General features: G+C 33.8%; 2 protein-coding genes across 2 annotated transcripts; both read left to right on the top strand.

The window, feature by feature from the left end:
- The first annotated feature begins 11,738 nt into the window (after positions 1 to 11,738).
- Positions 11,739 to 12,619, top strand: LOC135138607 (cytochrome P450 4C1-like). The gene is made up of 5 exons (XM_064068586.1): positions 11,739 to 11,757; positions 11,898 to 12,014; positions 12,070 to 12,261; positions 12,310 to 12,495; positions 12,552 to 12,619. Exons 1-5 carry the CDS (start codon positions 11,739 to 11,741, stop codon positions 12,617 to 12,619), a joined length of 582 nt encoding a protein of 193 aa, XP_063924656.1.
- Positions 12,620 to 12,912: 293 nt separating this feature from the next.
- LOC135138606 (cytochrome P450 4g1-like) lies at positions 12,913 to 16,985 on the top strand. Its single transcript, XM_064068585.1, has 6 exons — positions 12,913 to 13,081; positions 13,133 to 13,301; positions 13,357 to 13,536; positions 13,599 to 13,776; positions 13,844 to 13,851; positions 16,789 to 16,985. Exons 1-6 carry the CDS (start codon positions 12,941 to 12,943, stop codon positions 16,983 to 16,985), a joined length of 873 nt encoding a protein of 290 aa, XP_063924655.1. The 5' UTR covers positions 12,913 to 12,940.
- Positions 16,986 to 22,792: the final 5,807 nt, after the last annotated feature.

Here is a 22,792-nt window from a genome sequence, read left to right as displayed (position 1 = left end):
CTTATTATTTCTTTCTTCATTTCCACACCTAAATCTCGCAATTATTTTTTTTTTCTTTCGCGCTTTCTCTGTCTAGGTACTTTGGTACTTTTTCTGTTATTATCTTTCTATAGTCTGCATTGTACCTAGATTTACTTACACTCGCTCTTCTTTCTTGTTTATCTATGTCTCTGTCACGCATACACAACTCTTCTCTCATACTCACCCCCATTTCTCTCTTTCTCTCTATTTCCATCGATGCGTATCCCAGTCTTTCATAATATCCTTGATACCCTTGTGATGTTCTTTCCCTGCTTCCTTTTTTTTCCTTCCAGTATTCATACAATATCCTACATTCCTCTCTTTCTTTCAACCTTTCATCATACTTAACAGCTCTTTTCCCAGTGTATACTCTTAATTTATCTCGTTTACATTCTTCTCTTACTATATAGCCCGGCGTCTCTTTCCGTAGCCCTAACATCCACCTCAAATATTTTTCTTGTACTGCTTCAATCTCTGCATATTCCTGCCATCCCCATATCTCCACTCCATACATTAATACACTCCTAACTAAACTATCAAACATTTTCATCCATACGTCATGTCCAAATATTCTCTCACCTATACTCCACACCATTCCCATTATCTGCATTGCTTTGACCCTTCTTTCTCTCATGTGTGCTTTTACCGTGTTAGTTGTCGTAAACTTAAATCCTAAATATTTAAACTCCTTTACTGTGTCTATGATTTGATCTTCCCAACGCCACACTTTTTCCTCCCCTTTTCTTTCTTTTTTTCTAAACACCATCATTTTTGTTTTTTCTACATTTACCTACCTCCAGTTTCTTTCTTTTAAAGTATCTTTGCAGATTTTTTTTCTTCTCATTCATTCCACATTCATCCTTCGCCAATATTACCAAATCATCTGCAAATGCCAAACACCATACCTTTTCTCTTCCCACCACAATTCCTCCCGCTTGTACTCCTCTAAACATTTCCTCGATATCGCTTATGTAACAAGCAAACAGACTGGGACTTAATGGGCATCCCTGTGTCAATCCTTTCGGCGTCGAAAACATTTCACTTTCTACTTGTCCCACTTTCACACTAGTCACTGTCTCTTTATAGATCTCTCTTGCTGCTGCAATTAACTTTTCACTCAGTCCTCTTCCCACAAATACTCTCTGTCCACCGTATCAAACGCGGCTCTTAGATCTACAAACAGTGCATATACCCGACCTCCTTCCTTTAGCAACTCTTTTTCTATTAGATGATGCAGGATATACACATTGTGCATAGCCCCTCTACCTCTTCTAAATTCCGCTTGACTTTCCGGTAATATACTCTTTTCGTTCATCTCTGTCACCAACCTTTCATTTAACACCATTGCGTACAGTTTATATGCCGTATTTAGGAGAGTTATTCCCCTATAATTCTCTACTTTTTCTTTATAACCCTTTTTATGAATTGGGCATATTTGCCCTACTCTCCATTCCCGGGGAAAACCTTTACACGTCCACACATCATTCATTAACTCGCTCAAGCTTTCAATCATCTCATCCGTCCCAAATATCCACACTTCGTTTACCAACCTATCCCTCCCCGGTGCTTTTTCTCTTTTCCGTCTTCCTACATGTTTTCCTACTTCCTCTATTCGAATCTCAGCCTCCCTTTCTCTACCACCATTCCCGGTTTCACTATCTTGCGCTACAATTCTCTCTTCCTTTCCATTCAACAGTTCCATAACATGCTTCTTCCACTGTGTTATAGGTATGTCTTCACTAATCGTGATTTTGTTCTTCCGTTCTTTATTTATATACTGCCATGCCTCTTGCTCCGTTCTTATGGCTCTAATTTTTTCTTCTTCTTCTTGCTGTATCTCTTCTTTGTTTTCTTTGCATCGTTTTCTATAATTATTTTTTGCTTGCCAGTACTCTTCTTTTATACCTTTCGCCTTTTTCCACCTTCGTAAACATTTCCTTGCTTCTGTTTTTAAATCTCTCTCTTTTCTAAATTTCTCGTTACAATTTCTTTTCATATGGCTGCTTTTTCAATTTCTTTTTTTAATACTTCCATTTTCTCTTCAGTTCCTTTTTCTTTAAATTCCACTTCCAACATTTTTTTTTATAATGCTCAATTCCTTTTTCATTCCATACCCATATCTTCTTCTCTGTTCCTACTTCCTTACTTAAGCATTCGCTCCTTCTACTTATGCCCCTCAATTTTACTTCTAGTGGCATGTGATCAGAGTCCACTCTTTCTCCTATTTTGAATGTTTCTACCTCTTCTTCTGCTAATCCGTTTACTATTCCGTAGTCTATTACCGAATCCCCTCTTTTACCTATCCAGGTAAATTTCCCCTCCTCGTCCCCTTCCTTCACCCCATTTAAGACTTCCCAACCTCTTTATTCAATTAATTCCCATAGCAATTTTCCGTCTTTGTTTTCTATTTTATCTTTCGATTTTCGTGTGTTTTCCCCGTCGTCTTCCCTGCTTTTGTTCCCTATTCTAGCATTAAAGTCCCCTCCCAACAATAGAAATTCTTCTTCGGACTCTTTTTATTTTTTCTTGTATTTCTTGCTTCGTCTTTCTCATTCCTCTACTATTTCTTCTCTCCATCTTTTTTTATTTACAGTCAGTTTTCTTTCAACCATGCCTTCCATTTCTATCACCCCCTCTTCTATTTCTTTTATATCTTTCTTCACTCCTGTTATGATTCCACCTTTTGCTCTACCCTTGCGTTTTTCTTTTTTTGCCCCTTGCAATTTCCACTGAAATTCCTTTGGCAACACGTCTTTCAGTTTGTTCCAGTCTCTCTCTAGTATCCATGTTTCTGTTAGTCCCACAAAATCAAAATTTTTCACGTAGTCCCAAAATAAATTATCTTTCTTTTTCAGACCCGCAATATTCCAAAAGAGTAATTTTAAACCACGTTTATCTTCCCCATTCTTCTTTCCCATTCCCCTATTATGTACAAAATCTGCCTAAAGTCTTTATTTGTCCTATCATTACTACCCTTCCCCTTTGTGTTTCTTTCTTCGGTTAGTGCTGACTTGATTTGCGAAATTTTTCTTCCAATTTTCCTGTAATAATGAATTATTATTACAAGTGGAAGAAAACAATATCAGCAAAAGATATTATTATTATTAAAGATAATATACTTAACAGGGAAAGTATAACAAGTAAATACCCAGACTTTAGAGTACTCAGATTAGACGATATCGATTAGATATTTTGTTTAACTTGAACACCGGAATCAAATAAAAAGAAATGAAAGAAATTACAGACCTAAATAAGATAAAAATAAAAATAAAAATAAGAGGAGAAAAAAATAAAGAAGAAATACATCGTAGCAGAAACAACTAAGTTAATTAAATTAATTATTAAATTATATTCCATATTCATTTAGAATATTGTTGATAATATTTTGAAATTTATCATTAAAGCCACACACTTTTGATAATTTATTATATATCCTACACATAGAGATTAGTGGGGCTTTCACCAGCAAATTACTTCTACAATGCGGACAATAATAAGCACATATTAGAATATTAGAATATTATACCTAGACACCAAACACTTTAATTTACTAAGTAACTATGTGCACTCAATTTCATAGTTTACCAGATTTAATAAAAATCTCACTCCAAAAATGATTCTCCTTGTATTAAGAGAGTTAAGGTTGAATCTATTTAACAAATGAGTCTGATCACAATCTCTTACCTGATATGCTCCATCTTCCCGGAATGACAGAAACTTCAAGAACATTCGTTGAATTGATTGTATATTTTTAACATGGACTTCATATAATGGATGCCACACAATTGATCCATACTCCAATCTGGATCTGACAAACGCAAAATATAATGTTTTTAAAGTACGCATCTGTATGAATTCGTTGCTGTTCCTGTAGACAAACCCATAAGCTTTATGCGCCTTAGTAACCATACTTTCAATATGAGAAATAAATATCAATGCGGTATCGAAAGTTATACCAAGATCCAAAACGAAATCTTTTCGTTGTATTGCACCATTTATATTGTACTGAAAATTAGTAGGCGATAATTTTCTAATAAAGGTTACAACCAAACACTTCGAAAAATTTAAATACAAACGATTATCCATACACCACTGATATATATTGTCAAGATCTCATTGAAGGGCAATGCAATCTGAGATAGATGTTATAATTTTAAAAATCCTATGATCGTCTGCAAATAACAGGTTTTCAGCTGAGACAATGTTAGTGATGTCGTTGATAAACAACTAGAATAACAGCGGTCCCAAAGTCGAACCCTGAGGAACACCAGACGTGAGTGAAATTTTCTTGGACTTGTAGCAGCGATAACTGACTTACTGCTCTGTGTTAATCAAGTATGACCAGAATAAATGGAGTAAAGATCTGGAGAATCCAAAATTCTTTAATTTATCTAAAAGTAGGTAGTGATCAATCTGATCAAACACCTTGTGAAAATCAAAATAAATGGCGTCGACTTGCTGTTTAGCATCAATTGGCTCACATGTAAATTGACTGAAGCAAGTCAGATTCGTAATTGTGGAACGCCTCTTAATGAAGCCATGCTGCGAAGGACTTATATACATTTTTACACTAGCATAAATATATTTATACACAATTTTTTCGAATGATTTTGCAAAGTTACGCATTAGGGAGATGAACCTATAGTTCCTTACATCAGCTATATCACCTTTTTTAAAAACCAGGGAGATAATTGCAGTTTTCCAGATAGTTGGAAATGTGGATGTCTTAAGTGTTAGGTTAGGTTATAGGTTGAACGAAAAGAGAGGCACAGTCCTTCAATAGGAAGCCGGGAATGCCATCAGGACCTATAGTAAGAGAGTTCTTGGAGTTTCTTAGCGCTTCACTAACATCCTTTTCTGAAATTTGTGTAAGAGTAACACAGTTAGACATGCTGAAGTTGTGCTCACCCCCTTGGGCTTTACTATCAAAGGAAACGTAAACGGAATTGAAATATTGAGCATATGCATACACAATAAGATCTGGACTGTCTAGGACGCGATTGTCGTAGTACATAGTACCAGGAATCCCTGATGTACCTCTCCTACTTTGGGTAAATCCCCAGAACCGTTTAGGTTCACCTTGGATACTATTCTCAAAATTTAAGACATATTTTTTATATGCATCATTTATGAGTCTATTAGTGTAGGGACGAAGAGAGAAGTTAAGTAAATTAAGTAGAATTGTAAATGTAATTCGCAACATAGCTCTTATGGTCGACATTTGGCATCTGGGTATGGCTTATCATTCTTTATTCAAAAGTCGTCGATGTCATAGGAACAGAAGTCGGCAGTAAGAACCCAGTAAACACATTATGACATTTTGAATAATACTTTGGAGAAAATAGTTCCAACATAGAAATAAATTTAATAAATTTATTGCTGTTATTATCATTATAGCGTTATGTATGTCCACGTGTATATTTTATATCCTGGACTATGTAGCAACATTTTAATAAACCTATTAATAATAATAATTATTATAATTAATTAATTTAATTGGCTTAGATTTTACTCTATAGTAAATTTCACATAACCTTCACCTTCGTACACACTATATATATATATTTTTTGCGGCATACCAAGAGGAACATTTTTCATTGTAGCTGAGAAAATAAAAACAAGAATGACAAGGCTTTGTATCCATGGTTTTCCGTAGGGGGTTTTAACTATCCAAATGAACACGGGGAAGGTCACAAAAAGATTGACAATAAATGTCACCATGTCACATTTGAGTGCTATTAAATGTACAAATCATCTCATACTTTGTTTATCCCCTAACTTATTTTTTGAACTAGTGGATTCTCAAAAGTACCTACCCCAATGTTCTGCAAGAGACACAACTAATCTCTATTTTTGGAAAAGAAGGTTATAAAAGGATAAATAATTACAGACCTATTGCAACTATCCTAACACAAGTAACATTTTTGAAAAAAGACCTAAAAGAAAAGTTATGATTTATTTCGAAAAACAATCTATTTTGTTATTCTAAAAAAAATCGACAACATTAGTTACGTCAGCAATTAACAACAAGTCATACTAACGTGTAATATTTTGTGGCTGTTAACCGAGCTACATAAAGAAAAAAAATTGTCGGAGATTATTTCGATTATTTCGACAGAATTTCCCTCGTCCATAAAGTACGGTACAGTAAATCAAATCCAGTTTTGTCCGGTGGATTACTTAAATAAACTATTAGTAAACTATGTACAGTTTTGAGGGGACATCATCACTTTATTGGTGGGGATGATTAGACAAAGTTTGGTTAGCGTTTTACCATCTAAGTAATATTCATAAAACATATATAAAATTTGACAACAATCGGTCCAGTGGTTTTGGAGGTTATTTGTCTAGCAAAGTCCGTCAGTCCCCTGATGGACTAGATTACAAAACTTTCTTAGCTTACGGTAGTTTGTAGCGGGCGAAACCACCGATTCTTGCAAGCGTCCCAAATTTATAAATAAAACAAATCATAAATCATACGTATTAAATTTTGTAAACAATTAGATAGAACTAACCATTTAATTATTTTAAGACTGTTTAACGTCGTAGGCCCGACAAGAAAATGTTGTTCAAACTGTTAAGAACAATAGCTGAAACTGGTTTATTTGATTTAATTCTGTTAATTCCTAATGTAAACAGTATATAGTAATCTATACTTATATATTATTGGTTCATTGGCAAAATATATAGGGGCTTGTTTTCATGAAAAATAATGTCAAATTTCGAGGAAATAATTTTGAATTATCATTTGTTGCACGATTAACTCTATCAATCTTTCAGGCCATACTTAGGCTTTGTTCAGAATAAGTAAAGAAACATCTTAATTCCTTGGCGGAATATTCCTTTAGAATTAATGAATCATTATTTTGTCAATGTCTTAAAATATACAGAATATAATTATATATTTACATAACTCGTGCTCATTTAAAAAATTCATCAAATTAACTTTGACATTTTGGTAGAAGGAAACGTACCGAAAAACGCGCGTGGATGATTAATTCCATAACTGACATTTGAGAGTGGTTTGATATTTTTGACAAACAGAGTTGTTTACGCTAATACGCTTTATCCGATTTTACGTTTGTGCCCCGTTGTTCAATTCACTTTTACGTGTTTTCTGTTTTCCAAATTAAACAAAATCTGTTCTTTTCACAATTAACCAATGAGCAAACGTAGTATTTTTGGTGGTATGTCTTACAGTTTAGAACACAACGTCTTTCTGGTTCAGAGATATTTCCGAAATGGGGCTAAAGTTGATGATGGATGGACAAATATTGCTATCGACTATGCAGAAACTGGTAACTGAATTTTCTTCCGTTGCGTCATCCGGGCCCGTTTGCGTATGCGGAATAACTATAAATCCGGCTTTACCTACCAGTGGATGCCCCACGAAGATTAGGATTTTGCAATTGATTTTTGAATATGAACAACAACAGAGAATTGGTGCAAAAAATAAGTTTTAGTGATGAAGCATGGTATCATCTCAATGGATACATAAACTCACAAAATATGAGAATTTTAAGTCATGAAAACCCACATGAATTTGTTGAAGAACCATTACAGCCTCAAAAAATTGGTGTGTGGGCAGCAGTTACTCAGAGACGTATAATTAGACCAATATTCTTTCAAGGTAAACTATAAAAAAATTATCTGCAACAGTTTTAACTATTATTATTTTTTATTAAGTATACTTAAATGTTGCTAGATATCGAAATGAAATTTTAGAGCCCTTTGTCAACCAGTTACACGATGATGAATTTCAGATCCGATTCTTTCAACAAGATGATTCATTGTACAATAGACAACTTAAATTTCTTAAGAAACTTCTTTGATGACCGCATAATTAGTCGAAATACAGAAATTCCTTGGCCACCTTGTTCCTGTAATTTGACAAGTTGTGAGAATTGAACAACAGCAGATTAATAACAAAGCCATTATGTTAGAAAATGTTTTCAGAAATTTTGGAAGGAGGGTTTTACAATGCCTTGACGCAGATGGGCAACATTTTCAACATTTATTTTATTGTAATATCAAACCTGTTTTTATTATAAATTTGAAAAAATAGTCTTATTTACTCTCCCCCTTACTGTTGAGCTTGGAATAACATTTTTACTTTTCATAAACACCCTTCAAACCTTATGAACGAATCCACTGAATTTTTAGATAACCATCTGATACTGCATGCAAAGTTATGTTGTTTTTTACTTCAGATTCCAAAAACATCTGCACGATCAAAACTGGTATTCCACAAGGTTGACTCGACTAATAACAAAAAAAGTGCTTTGGCAGACCAGTCTAGTAATACGTTCAATGAAACGCATAATATAAGTAAATATGGAATTTATGATAGTGCAAGCAGCCTACCTGGGTGTTTTTAGGCTGGAGATAAGATGAATATACAGGGCTTTTATAAATGATTCTAAGCGCGTAGTTGGCCATGGATTTCAAAAATCCCGCTTCCCTGAAATTATGCCCGTGATTATCAGTGTTGGGGACAAATACTTTTAAAAGTATCTAGATACAAATATAGATATATGGAAGATAAAAGTATCTAGATACAGATTGTTTTCGATTTTTTCGAAATGTATCTAGATACAGATACAAGAAAACAGATACTTTTTGAAGCTTTGGCGAATAGAATAACTGAAAATATGTATTATTTTATGTATTGTTTAATCAATTTTTTTAAATTAACAACATTTCGAACGTATTGTGACCTAAACTATTTCTTCTTGGTGTCAGACTTTAGTTTCCTCTACTAAACACCCGTTTCACAGGTGCAGAAGAAGGGATTGTGGTATTAAATTTAAAAAATAAACATTTTGCTGTAGCATAGTTATTCAAGACTAAAAATCTTTTCTTTTTTCCTGCAAGTAGGCCATCGCTTCGCTGTTTGATGTGTCGCAAATTGTGCAATATTTATTACGTACGCTTAAAAAGAATATTTTTTTTTATTTTATTCCCATACTTCAGTGTCCAAATTGTATTTTAGTATATCTAATAATTATCTCCAGTATTAAAATTAATATTTCAAAAGAATACGGGAAATGATTATTCTGTGCTGAAGGTCTGTCGTCGGCAACCTGTTGTCATAAATTATTATTCTTCAATATCGGCTTACGATGTTTTTATGACCATGTCCGGTAATCGTCTATCCCGGTGCGGCAGGTATATACATTTTAGGAAGAATTGCTGGTTTCGTTTAAGGTAAAATAAGTACAATTTCTTAGAAAGGTATTTAAACCCCTTATAGGATCAAAGGCTGCCTGGCAGGCCGGAATCACCAGAGTGAAACTTTAAATTTTCAGATTTTTGTTGAAATTCATTTTATTTTAATCTCGTTTCCCGATTTCTGAGAATAGATCACGATAAATTATTCTACCGAGGGTTCTAAAAATATTAATTTTATTGCTCAAAATTTACACTTAAACATAATCGGCACATTCTAGGGCAAAACGGACCTGCCAAGCCCACCTCGCCTTAGGTCCAACAATGAAAAAGTGAAGAAATGACACATGTGGCAACAGAAAAAGATGCTGCATTTGTTTGAAAAATAAACGTATAAAACAGTAACAAATATTCGATTTATGCGAGAGAAATGTATGTATTGAACATTCGATTAGTCGATTACAGAACTAATTTGTGTTAACTGAAAAAATTAATCATTGTGTAACAGGCAATTATTATTTTCTAAAAATAATAACATACCTTAAACAAATATTTTTACTATTAAAATTACTCTTATTTAATAATACAAATACAACCAGCGGGCCTACCGGACCCGGGTTGCTCAGGTACACAGATAAAATGCATTGCCCTGATAAGCGTAAAATGCAGTGAATAGTGAATTGTGGTTTATGGTTTTTAAAATACCATCTTACCATGGCTTAGATTTATTATCCCTCAGAATTATATTTAAAGATGTATAAGTACTGAAGGCTACAATGTAGGAAATTGTGGTATTTAAAATATGAAAATTTCCATGACAGAACACTATTAGTGGACCTCTTACCTCTATTTTTGTTTATGTGACCAAAATCACCAACATGAAGTATCAAAAATTACTACTAGTATAGCTCAACTAATAACTACTGAAAAAAAAGTGAAATAAAAAAAATGTATCTGTATCTGCGCCATTAATTTTGTATCTAGATACCGATATTTTGTGCTTAAATTCGATTTTATCTAGATACAGATACAAATACTAGATACCCAAAAATGTATCTAGATACTTTATTTAGATACAAGTATCTAGATACCGCCCAACACTGGTGATTATGCATCATTATGACAGTTCTCACTTGTCACATTAATGTTTAATGTCATTTGTAACGTGTCATTTAAGTCGTTGTTTTTTTTTTGTTTTAATGTCTTTCAAGTGCGAATTACAGTAATTCTCGTTGTTCCAAGCTCAAAACAACAAAACAGTCATTTTCAGAACTCTTGGTGGTTGTGTACGAAAATTTTGTTTTTGTGTAAGGAAGCGAAGACTGTGAAAATGGTTTATTCTGTTGAACAAGACACTTTCATCGTTATGTGTTGTTATCGCAATGGGACTTCGTAAACAAAGAGTATGTGTATTCTGTAACCGCTTGTAAGCAAGAATATCTGGCCAAATGCCGTGATTTAATAATTCAAGAAACATAGTTAAAGGCTCACATTAGAGATGTAATCAACAGATTTGTTCGAACTAGCAGTATCAACAAAGAGAAATCTCTTCATCTGAGGATAATTTGAGACGACTTGAGCAGAATTGAACAACTGAACAACGGGTCCAAAGTATTGACGAAAGGATGTTACATAACATTTTTGAAATTAAAAAGAGCGTGAACATGTGCCTTGAACAGAGTGATGAGAATTTTCAACATTTACTGTGATGTTAAACCGCAATAAATTTATTTCTTTTTATCGTCTGAAGTTTGCTTTGGATATTTTAACATGGCGACTTGATTACAACATTTTTCCTTTTTTTATCGCTCTCGATTTGACAAACAGCCAGAAGTAGGTGGCCTTGTGTGTCAAACCGACAACGATAGAAAAAGGAAAAATATTGTAATCAAGTCGCCACGTGTAACTATATATCCACACCAAATTTCCAAAAAAAGTTTTTCAAATAAAACAGTTATTCAATCGTTCCGGGACTTTATACTAACCCCGTATAATAAAATAATGGTCAGCTTTCAAAATTCAAAGTAGGAGTGACTTTCCTGACAGTTCAGGAAAACATATTTTTTAGTTATGTTTCGTGAAATTTATATTCAGCATTTTTTAGCGTACTCTAATTCATCAATAAATAATAAATTTTGGAAAAAATCGTCTAAGGCGACCTTGTCCCTTACCTGTTTGATCAATACTGCAGTTCTCAAACTGTTGACGCGGACTAATATGAGTACAAAGTTTTGATTTCATGTTCGAGGTAGTCACTCTGAACCCGATTTTGGAAAAACCAATTTTTTCCAAAGCTGTGTGGTGCTTTAATAAGAAAATAATTAATTAGAAGATAATTCATTCCAAAAAATTATTTAACCCGATCGGAAATTTTTTGCGTTTTTGAATTTATAGTAGGACTGGCACTGGTTTTTGATGAAGTAGTACCGAGTTTAAATTCTCGTATGTTTAATGAAGCTAAAATAAAGGGCGCGTAAAACTAAATATTGAGAACCACTGAATTAATTCAGTATGAAAGATATAAAAACAAGTATTTGTTAACATACTAGATGGTACCTCGACTGTACTGTGAGTAGTTCGTACACAAATATTGTAAAATTATCACAACTTGTTTACTTTAATCCAATTGAAAATGGAAACGTTTGAGCCCTTATTATATTATAGTAATCAAACACTATTTTCTCCGATATTTGTACTATTTATGATAGCCATCTTAATCTACAACTGGAGAAGAAGATGGCTTTATTATTATTCTTCAAAAATACCAGGACCATTTCCACTGCCTTTATTGGGAAATGTTTCCTTAATTACAGGAGGAGCTTATGGTAAGTTTCAAACTTGAAATTTTTTATCAACAGTAGGTACGTCAAAGTATTTCAGAAATTCACACGTTTTTGAAAAAACTTTTCACTGATTACCCTTCTATTGTAAAAATCTGGTTGGGACCGGAGCTGTATGTCAGCACGACAGAACCAGAATATATAAAATTAGTGTTGACGCGTTTCTTAGACAAAGGAAACTATTATCATTTAATGACTGGGTATTTTCAAAGAGCGCTCGCCGCAGCTCCTGGTTAGTGACATAAGTACGTGCAATTTTTCCCTTAAAATATGATTTTAGTTAAATTGTGGAAACAAAATCGAAAAAATATTAACCCTACGTTTAATATTACTCTTATCAACAGTTTCGTCGGTACTTTCGCTAAACACGCTAAATTACTTACTGAAAAGTTTAAAGACGCTTGTGGAAAGGAAACAGATGACATACTTCCATCTGTCTGGAAATGTACGCTTGAAGCCGGCTGTGGTAATAAAACACCCAATGAAAAAATAATTTAACACAATTAACTATTATCGTTTTAGAAACATTAGCCGATGTAAATTCGTCTTTAATTAATATGCAACAGTATCTGGGAGTAACTGCCAGGTGAGACACGATTTGTGTAACACATCTAGCTAATCCTCAATTTTAAAGAATTGAAGAAATTCTGTTGAAACGCTTTTTCCATCCACTTTTGCACTTTGATATTTTCTGGAACTTATCTCCTTTAAAGAAAGAAGTAAACACACTTTGGAAACAAAATTGTTCTTGCATGCAGAAGGTAAGAAATTGGGTATCTGAAATTTGAGTCGTTAAAATGGATTTTCAGATGATTGATTTGATGGAAGTATCTAAAAGTAGTCAAGATGATTCTGGTAAACATTTCGTTTTAGAAGATGCATCTACAAAGAAACGTTTCTTGCCTCATTTGATGAATTTAGATCGCAACCAAGAAGTACCACACGACTACGTGCTTGAAGAAAGTCAGATTATGTTCTTCGTTGGAACAGAAATATCAGCTGCTGTACTCAGTTCCATTTTATTAGTACTCGGAATGTATCCAGATGTACAGGTACTAACTTGTTTTCTTTTTTTCTCACATTGTTTTACATTTATATCATAGAAAAAAATCGACGAAGAACTGAACGCTATATTTGGCGACAGTGATAGAGATCCTACTTTGGAGGATGTAAACCACATGCAATATTTGGATAGAGTACTCAAAGAAACGATGAGATTACTTCCACCCTTGCCCTTCATTATGAGATATATAGATGAAAACGTTCGCTTAGGTTAGTTAAATGATTATTTTTGAACAGAATGTATCTACAAAATTTTGCTTTCCAGGACCATACGTTTTACCAAAAGATACCAGATTTATCGTTCCTGTCGCTGTGGTACATCGACGACCAGAATTTTGGCCTGATCCAGACAAATTTGATCCTGATAGATTCTTGCCGGAAGAGGCAGAAAAGCGACCGGTTTGCTCCTACATACCATTTAGTTACGGTGCTAGAAATTGTATAGGTAACGTTGCGAACTTGATGGTACGATTTATGAATCATTTTATTCGTCTAACTCGATTGCAGCTTACAAATATGGGTTGCTGTCAATAAAAATAATTCTGTCGACATTTTTGAGGTCGTACAGAATAACATCTTCAAATTACAAGTCCATACAAGATATAGATCTTTTCATACATGTTGTGGCAAAACCTAAGAATGGCTATAAAATAACCATAGAAAAAAAAGACAAAGTAGTTGCAATGTAAGTGGTGAAAAGTGTTTTATCAATTAACTGTTTCACAAATACTGTGTGATATATGATACTTTAGATTTTTTGGTAAGGTTTTAAGGTGTTGTATAGATGTAGAATTTTTTGAATATCAAATAATAAATAATATATGTTAACCATGAAAATTTTATTAACACGCGTGCATCATTTTTATTGGCAACATTAACTTATTATTTTTTTACCAACTCTGAAAAAAACAAATGTACAGTGTAATGTTCACATAATCTCGTACAACCTCGCTTTTACGTTGTGTTAAAATCAATATAAAATCAATAGCATGGGTACAAATTGAGATTGTCATCTGTACGTTCCATTAATTATGAAATATCTTTTATTTCACCATAAAAAAGGAGCTTTGTATATGATAATATATTTAAAATAAAAAACAAAATTATTTAATTACAACTTTCTCGGCCTTTGAAGCAAAAATAAATATGTTTTATTCTATTTTAGGATCATAATCTTGTTTGTAAACACCCAAATGCAAAAATGGTGCAATGAATGATTATTATTCACTTATATTAATTAATTATCCAAACACGCTTCGATATTCAACATTTTTATTAAAGGTGGGAAAATAATATTTCGTCAAATCATTCCCTGACCGAAAAATTCTTCTAAAATTTTTTTTGAATAAACGTTTTTCGCTTCTTCAGTTTGCATTTTGAAAATCGAATTATTTAACAAATAAACAATGTGGTATCCATAATAACATCAAAACAATAGCCCGCTATGTATGAAAGTTTGCATTGGCACAATTCACACAATGTTGCCGGAAATATTTAATGTTTTGTAAAAAATATTTTAGACATTAAAATAGAATAAAACGTTGTACCTATATACCACGGGCATAATTGTCGACTGTGGCCCTCGGGAAATTAAAAGTCCTCCTTCGTCGGGCTTTAAACATCCCTCGTGCCATAATCTCCCCAGTTATGCCCTTAATAGATAAATAACTATAACCTTCACTAATATAGAATACAGTAGAATCTCGATAATCCGAATGTATTGCGGAAAAGGTGTGTTGGGATTAGCGATTTATTCAGATCAGCGAATTTCCCAAAAATCTGAAAGGGAATTGAATAACAATTCCATACACTGCTGAAAACAAACTTCAAAAAATAAACCTTAATTTTTTTAAACAGAAATAAGTATTCTTAAGGTACAATGGATAATAGATACATTCGAAAAACATATTACCTCGTGACCATAAACAGGCTATCTTTTTGAAATCAACACGTCGGGATCTATATCCCTGAATTTTTTCAGAATTTTTAGATGACTTTTCCAAAAATGAAATTTCCCATTATGTATTCGGATTAAGTATCCCTTATGCAAATTTCGGCCCATTCTCGACGATTTTCGAAATTTAATTAAATACATTTTCTTGTAAATTTTCGGCCACAGAAGTCACTTTTGGCTTCATTTCTTCGATAACTTAAACTGTTTCTCCAGAATCGTCCATTGAACGCAATTTTTGAAATTTTCGAAAAATTCGAATTTCACATCTACATTTTTGACATTTTCCAAACATAACTAAATGCATTTTCTCGTGGATTTCGAGCTCCAGAACTCACTTCCGGCCTCGTTTTTTGGATAACTGCAACAGTTTTTCCAGAATCGACCGTTGAAATATCGAAATTTTTAGAAATTTTCAAAAATTTGCGTTTCATGCCGATTTTGATTAGAAAATGTTGTCTCGTGACCATCAACACGCTATATTTTTGAAACCAGCATGTCGACATCTACGTCCCTGAATTTTTTCGCAATTTTTAGACAACTATTTCAAAAATGAAATTTTCCACTATCTGTTTTTTTGTTTTTGGTGTTTTTTCAGTCAGCGTTACCTTATAAATCTCAAAAATTTTAAAATTTGCGGTAGTGCCATCTTTGGGTTTAAACTGGACTACAATGTACATTTCAACATTTTATCAAAACCTCAAAACTTTGAGTACAGATTAGAACAAATAATTTAGTAAATATATTTTATGGTACGATTTTACATTTATATTTTATGCTACAGTTGTCAGTACGGAATTTATAAAAAATTAATTTATTTCTAAAAATCGAAAAAAAATTTACTGAGCTATCTTGACAAAACCTGTTCCCTGGACAAAACTATGAAAATTATTATATTTCAGTTAGCGATTCTCGAAAAACGGTAGGAATTTTCGACGAAACGAAGCCGAAAATAACTTCTGGATATCGAAATCTACAAGAAAATGTTTCGTCTAATTTTCGAAAATAGTTGAAAAGTGATCGAATATATCAGAAGTGTCACAATCAGTCTCTTATCTTATCAAATACTAGCCCCGCCCCCTCATCCTCTATTTTCTTACAAGGTATGTCATTTGCCAAAATCAGTCTGACCTTAGCAAATACTAGCCAAGCAAAGAGAGGGCGGGTGGGCGGAGATAGTACGTGGTAAGATAGGACTAATTTTAGCAAATGACAAAATAGAGGATAAGATCGTAAAATTGCAAAAGTTATAATTATTGGTTGTACATTTGAAATGAAAACTAGAAAAATTGTAATCCCAAAATTGAAGAAACAAAAAATGAAAAAATCTAAAAGCTGAAAATTGAAAAAAATTAAAAAAAAAAGAAAAATTATTATAGAAAGAATAATGAAAATAAAAACTTTACGTCGATTATTGTGACTAAGCTCACGCTGCTCGATACTTTTTTTTATTCTAGTTTTAATACTAAAAAAGCTCAATAACAAACATCGAAACAAAAATCTGAAATTTTTACATAAAAAGTATAATTAACCGAAAGCAAGAAAAATGGAGAAAATTGTGTGTTGTCTAGCAATGAAAACAGTGTAATATTTCTTTTTTTCTATTAACAAACTAATAGCAAAAAGAAACGCAGGATGACACCCACGAAAACACATTTAAATGTGTTATCATTTTCAATAATTTAAGTATGGAAACAAAACGGATCACTAATACCGAAGGATGCAAGTAGCTGCATTTTTTTGCAGTTGTGGGTACACACGCAGTACACACAAGCACTACGGACAACTTGAGCAATACGCAAAATGTAGTGAAACTTATTTCCGGACGGTACGAAGTAGAGATCTGCATAACAGTTCGACGATGTTTACCAATGTTTTCAGTGACTCACCACCAGGGGACAGCGCCTCACGGACCTTTAATCCGGCCTTTGATCAATTGCTAAAACTGGCGTCTAGACGCCCCTTAAGTGTAAACAGTTCATCGATTTTAGACTGGGGACTTCAAAATGGACTCCAACTAGATTTAAAATATTGACAAAACAATTGAGATTAAAAAGCGAGGGAGGATTAAGAAAAAAATATAAATTGTGACGTCACATTTTCAGGTGGTAATAAGTTTCGTAAGTATAAGCAAAAATAAACAATGTTATTAGACCAAAATTTTATTTTTGGAAAACAAATTTTTTAAATTTCGCTCATCGGCAAAAGCGTTACAGCAGAATAAATTTAATGAACACTATTTACCAAACTGATTACTTTGAAAACCACGTCGTTCAGCAAATTCAACGGTGCAGCATGAGCCAGTAATTTTCCTTACGAGTTTACTAGACATTGAACTGCATGTTTATTTAACCTTTCCAAAATGTTGATAACTTTTTCTTAAAATAACAAACATTTATCTTTAGTAGAGCGTATCAAGCATTCTGCAGATGTACTGAATCCGACGCACTAAACAATGTTATAAATGGACATTGGTTAAAAGAAATTTAAATCAAATCTTTCTCTTATTATACTGGTCATTATTTATACCGTCCGTCAACTATACTGAAAATTTTGAAAATAAACTCAACAGCGAAAACAATTTTTTGGGGATAATGCAACTGCCCTCTGGCATCAAGCTCAAAACTGAATTTTTCTGACGTGATCAGTTTAGATATCCAACACAGTCTGTTTCGGTTTCCAAGGATGTTCCACTTAATTTCACGCATGTTAGTAGCAGTAATTCGTAATTCTAAAATGAACATCATTAAGACCGGTTCTACATAAAATATGCAGACGCATTAAAACAGTAAGACGTAAACAAAATATAATATACACGTTAACCGTGAACTACCACGCATTCTTTACAAGAACAAAATACTGTGATCAAGTACAGTGAGCAACAAACTCTAACATTATTTTGTAATTTAACCCCAATAATAATTAGCTGTTACTGTCGAGATAAAAGACATTTTTCCCATGGTGTTATAAACACATCTTTATTTTGTTTGTGTCTCTAAATTAAAAAAAATTGTGTTATAATAGCTATTTATGCATCAACTGCCATTTTCATCGTGAGACAGTAAGTGAGGGATTAAGAAAGTTTATTCCAGAGATGCATACAAAACTTTCCTCGCAACCGGTTAAATTACCTACAAACGAAAATATTGACTACAGCTCGGAATTATATCCAGCTTACACATTAATATTTTATTTCTATTTCTTACAACATTTATAACTTAGACAATACATATTTGGACTTAAAGTACACATTTACAAATGAAAACTACGTATGTCGATGTATTTATTACTCCATTAACTAGCTATTTTACTGACAAACTAGTTACTCTCTTGAAAAAATTATTACTTGCATTTATTATAACATGTTTTTCTAGATTTTCCATTTTAAATGAATGTCTTCGATCACTTAACATAATTATTATATTTATACACTGAAAAACCACGCTCTACCATCGACAGAATGTTATTGGTGCATATTTCAGTAAGGGATGACACATTAGTTAGTCTAATAAAACCCCCATTTTTACTAAGGACTCCGTTCAGTTTTTTGAAACTGTTTGAGCAATAGGACCTTGTGCTTTATTGATATATTTTTTAATTTTTTTCTTAACTGTACGGATTCACTTAGGGGTACTTTTTGTTTTTCTAATTTTGTTAATGTGACACCAATTAATTCGTAGTTGTTATTTGTGAAGCTTAAGTTCTGATTTAATTAGGACTATAGTAAGAATCAGGAAGCAACGCGTACACGTCATGGACTCTATACGACGTCATGCGTCTACCACGTTTATCATACAAATGAATCGGTTTGAAAACTGTCAACAAACATGTCGGCTTGGTACTAGGCTATGGAATAAAATGTGATATGAGAGTTCATTTTTTTATACGGTCAACAACGTCAACATCAACGTTAGGGTGATATTGCCAAATAACATACTCTGTAAGAAAATAAAGGGCAGGCGGGTGGGGCTAGTAAGTATGCTTCGGTAATCGGCATTATATTCAAATTTTATTACTAATTTGAAATTTATAATGTATAAGTCTTCCAGGGGGGGCAACCATAACTTCTAGGGGGGGCTCAGTCCCATCTTGCCCCCCCGTAGCTACGAGGCTGCATCAAAGTCATACTTTTTCCGACCATTCCATATAAACATTCTCGAATAGCATACTGCTCCGAATTGCTAATATCACACATCGACTTTTTTCGGGGTCCCTTTTTCTTGAGAGAATGTACACCTCCGGTTTTTATTTGCTGTACCACGGCATGGTGCAATATTTACGTTCAAGCAAGCGACACGTACCACGGGTACACGACAGTTGAGTTGGAGTTCTGAAAAGAACTGTTATAGTTCTAAAACGAACTGATAGGATTACACGACAACTTAACCAAACTGACACCAATGACACTTGTGAAACCGATAAAACTGTAGCATATATTTCGCTATTATTCGTGCCAATATAATGTCAACAAAATCGATCGATTTTGATCCGTATTGAGGCGCGTATTTTTGATTTAGTGTTGGTAAACGATCGACGGCATCCACGACGTGTACGCATTGCTTCCTGATTCTTACTATATTTAATAGTATATTTCGTAACTAGTGTGGAAAGTAACAAATATCAAGCTAGTGCTTATAATACACTCACCGGCAAAAAAATCGAATCATTAGTATTTTTGTAGAAATCTTCAATAAATTCTGGTGTGCGTCACATTTATAAGACAAATTAGTTTATCTAGGACAAAGGAGATGAGAAGGTAACGGGACCTTTGCTGAAGTTGCAACAATTACGAGTTTATTAAAAAATACCAGAAAATCCATTACATTAAACCAACAAAAGACTACTTAACATATCATTATTAACGGTTGCAGCTTGCATTACGGTTGCCATACGTCTTCCCATGCCTTCTATGAGGTGTCTAATCTCAGCCTGGGCTAATTGGTCAAATTCTTCAACTAGCGCATTTGCAAGATCTCTTATGTGTTGTACGGCCGGCACACGTGCTCTGATACGTCTACCTAACATGTCCCACACATGCTCAATTGGATTCAGGTCGGGACTGCGTGCTGGTCATTCCATACTTGAAATCCCAAATTCGTCGAGGTAGGTTTGTACAACTCTAGCGATATGTGGTCTAGCATTATCATGCATTAGAATAAAATTATCGCCAATAAAAGGAACAAAAGGTACGACATGCTCTTGAAGAATATTTGCTACATATCGATCAGCATTCATTGTGCCTCTATCCACCACTACAAGTTCCGTGCGAGCTTCGGCAGAAATTCCTGCCCAGACCATCACTGAACCTCCATGAAAACTTAGTCTGGAAACAATATTGCACTGAGCCTACCTTTCGCCTCTTCTTCGCCATACTCTTTGACGGCCGTCAGGAGAACGTAGACAAAAACGCGACTCATCTGTAAAGAGTACTTGGCCCCATTGGGCAAGATCCGAATTAACGTGTTCTCGAACAAATGCAAGTCGGGCTACTCTGTGTCGTGGGAGAAGTTCTGGGCCACTTGCAGGTCTACGGGCCCTCAATTCAGCTGCAGTTAACCTTTTTCTTACAGTTCTTTCACTTACACTAACTCCTCGTGTTTCTTCAAGTTGATTTCTGGCCTCAACTGCGGTCGTATCCCTATTACGGAACACGGTCAGCGTTAAAAAACGGTCATCCCGAGCCGATGTTTTCTTTGGACGACCCGAATCAGGTCTTCGGCTGTATGATTCAGTCTCATTAAACCGTCGTACAGTTCTGTGAATGCTCACTTGTGATACCCCTAACGTATTGGCAACGTACCGTTAACTTCGACCATCCTGAATAAGAGCAATTGCTCGTGCTGCATTAATGGCCACAATACTCATGTTAATTGACAAAAACACAGTTTTCATCAAATCACAATGACAAACCGTCTGTTAATGCCCTCTAAACGTCACAACTGCAAATCTCATTGTTGGAGAAAACTTATCATCTTCAGATTTGAGGTTCATATCATGTACAAAAAAGAAGCAAAAACCTAGTGTTAGTATATTTTGTGTGATTTTTTCAAAACTGATATTGACTGTATCCAAACGTTTAAAAAAGGAACCATTTTCAATACAAACTTTGGGTGATTCGCTTTTTTTGCCGGTGAGTGTAGATATATGAGTACGGAGCGGAGCGAAACACGAGTAGATCTAATAAACACAAGCTCAGATATTTGTTAATTCCGAACGCATTACGAACACTGTTTTTTAGACGACTGTAGCACAATAAAAAATATGAAAGAAAGACTGAAAATTAAAATTATTAACAAATTTAAATTAGGGCATGCTGCAACTTTCAAAACAAGAAGGTAGCTTCTTTTGCCGCCTCCAATACTGCAGGTGGAGTACAAGTTATTCCTCGTCACTATCACTCATTTACACCGTGGCATAAAATACTGTCAGAGAAATGTCAAATTTGTCTTGATTTTTTGAAATAAACCTTTAAGCACATACATTGCTAAGGCGTGTCGAAGGCGCTAAAAAATTAAATATGATAAAAAATAATTAATATGATAAAAAACAGGAGTAACTAATATGATATTCGGAACTTTCATGCATAAATTGTAGTGTTGAAAGTGTCTGTTTCGTAAATAGTCGTCTAAAAAAGTTATTTTGCAAACGTGTCTTAATTTTAGCAACAGTTTCGGTATAACATTTATCTACAGTTGTTTTCGTCTAGAATGGTCCTTTTACAGTATAGTGTTAGTTTGGAAGACATTTTTTTAATTATTGGTAATGTCACTGCTCTGTTGCCAAGATGAATGAATTCGGAAATCGAAAAATGAAAAACTTACAAATCCATTCTAGATTTTCCATCTCTTCTCTCCAACCCCTCGTTAAATACATTCATGAAAAACGAGGTCTTAGAAAAACCAGTACAATTTACCTGCATTCTGGCAATAACCAACTATTAAAATTAAGATTCTCACCAATTATCCCAAAAAATGCGTCAAAATTTTAAAATATGCAACACATGCAAAAAAATATTTAAATATGCATATTTAAATATTTTTAGTGAATACAACCTTGGGACAGAATGTCTCATTCCACAGAAATTCTGAAGATATGCGGCATGGTGTACTAGAATCCTAAAGGCCGGGCCGAGGCGAAAGCCAGTCCGGCATTGTCAACAAAATAACTCCTAATTTTGTCATAAAATTTGTTTAGTATATATTCCACTAATGATGGTCTGGTTTACGGTGGCGTTGTTGAAGGCTAACAAGTCGGCTTCAGATTTTTTTTAAATGTTTTTTTCTCATACATTTTGACTAAATAAGATACACGACACGTGAGTTTTTTTGGTGTTGTAAATTTGTTGAATCATTGGTATTATTTATTATAAACCTGACTGAAAGTTAAACCACAAAATATTTAATAAAATATAACGGACACAAAAGACCCATATTTACCAATCTTCACTGTCATAGTCACTTAATTAAATGATCTTGATCATCGGATGACTCGAGATTAATGAAAGCTTAGGCTGGGTGTAAATCTTGATTTTTCACTTTTAATTTTGGTGAGATTATTATTCAAATCTGATTCGTGCAGCCAACGACGAAGTGATACTTACCCATTTTTGAAAATCCAAGGTATAAGAATGCTCCCAAGAATTTTTAAATTGGAGGTACTAAAAATAGAAATATTAGAAAAAGTAGCAAGACCATCTTTAATGTCTGTAGCGAAACATGGGGCTTCTTAAGAAAAATAGAAAATAAAACCA

Source organism: Zophobas morio, unplaced genomic scaffold (assembly GCF_036711695.1).
Source record: "Zophobas morio isolate AGI-343-1 ecotype UQ-CSIRO unplaced genomic scaffold, CSIRO_AGI_Zmor_V1 ptg000030l, whole genome shotgun sequence".
NCBI lineage: Eukaryota > Metazoa > Arthropoda > Insecta > Coleoptera > Tenebrionidae > Zophobas > Zophobas morio.
This window is presented reverse-complemented; position numbering and strand designations above follow the sequence as displayed.

Coding starts and splice junctions, on each gene's coding strand:
- LOC135138607 (XM_064068586.1), top strand. Junction 12,015..12,069: donor AATTACAGGAGGAGCTTATG/GTAAGTTTCAAA, acceptor AAAGTATTTCAG/AAATTCACACGTTTTTGAAA. Junction 12,262..12,309: donor AGCGCTCGCCGCAGCTCCTG/GTTAGTGACATA, acceptor ATATGATTTTAG/TTAAATTGTGGAAACAAAAT.
- LOC135138606 (XM_064068585.1), top strand. CDS start 12,941: ATGAATTTAGATCGCAACCAAGAAGTACCACACGACTACGTGCTTGAA. Junction 13,302..13,356: donor AGATGAAAACGTTCGCTTAG/GTTAGTTAAATG, acceptor TTTGCTTTCCAG/GACCATACGTTTTACCAAAA. Junction 13,537..13,598: donor CGGTGCTAGAAATTGTATAG/GTAACGTTGCGA, acceptor ACTCGATTGCAG/CTTACAAATATGGGTTGCTG.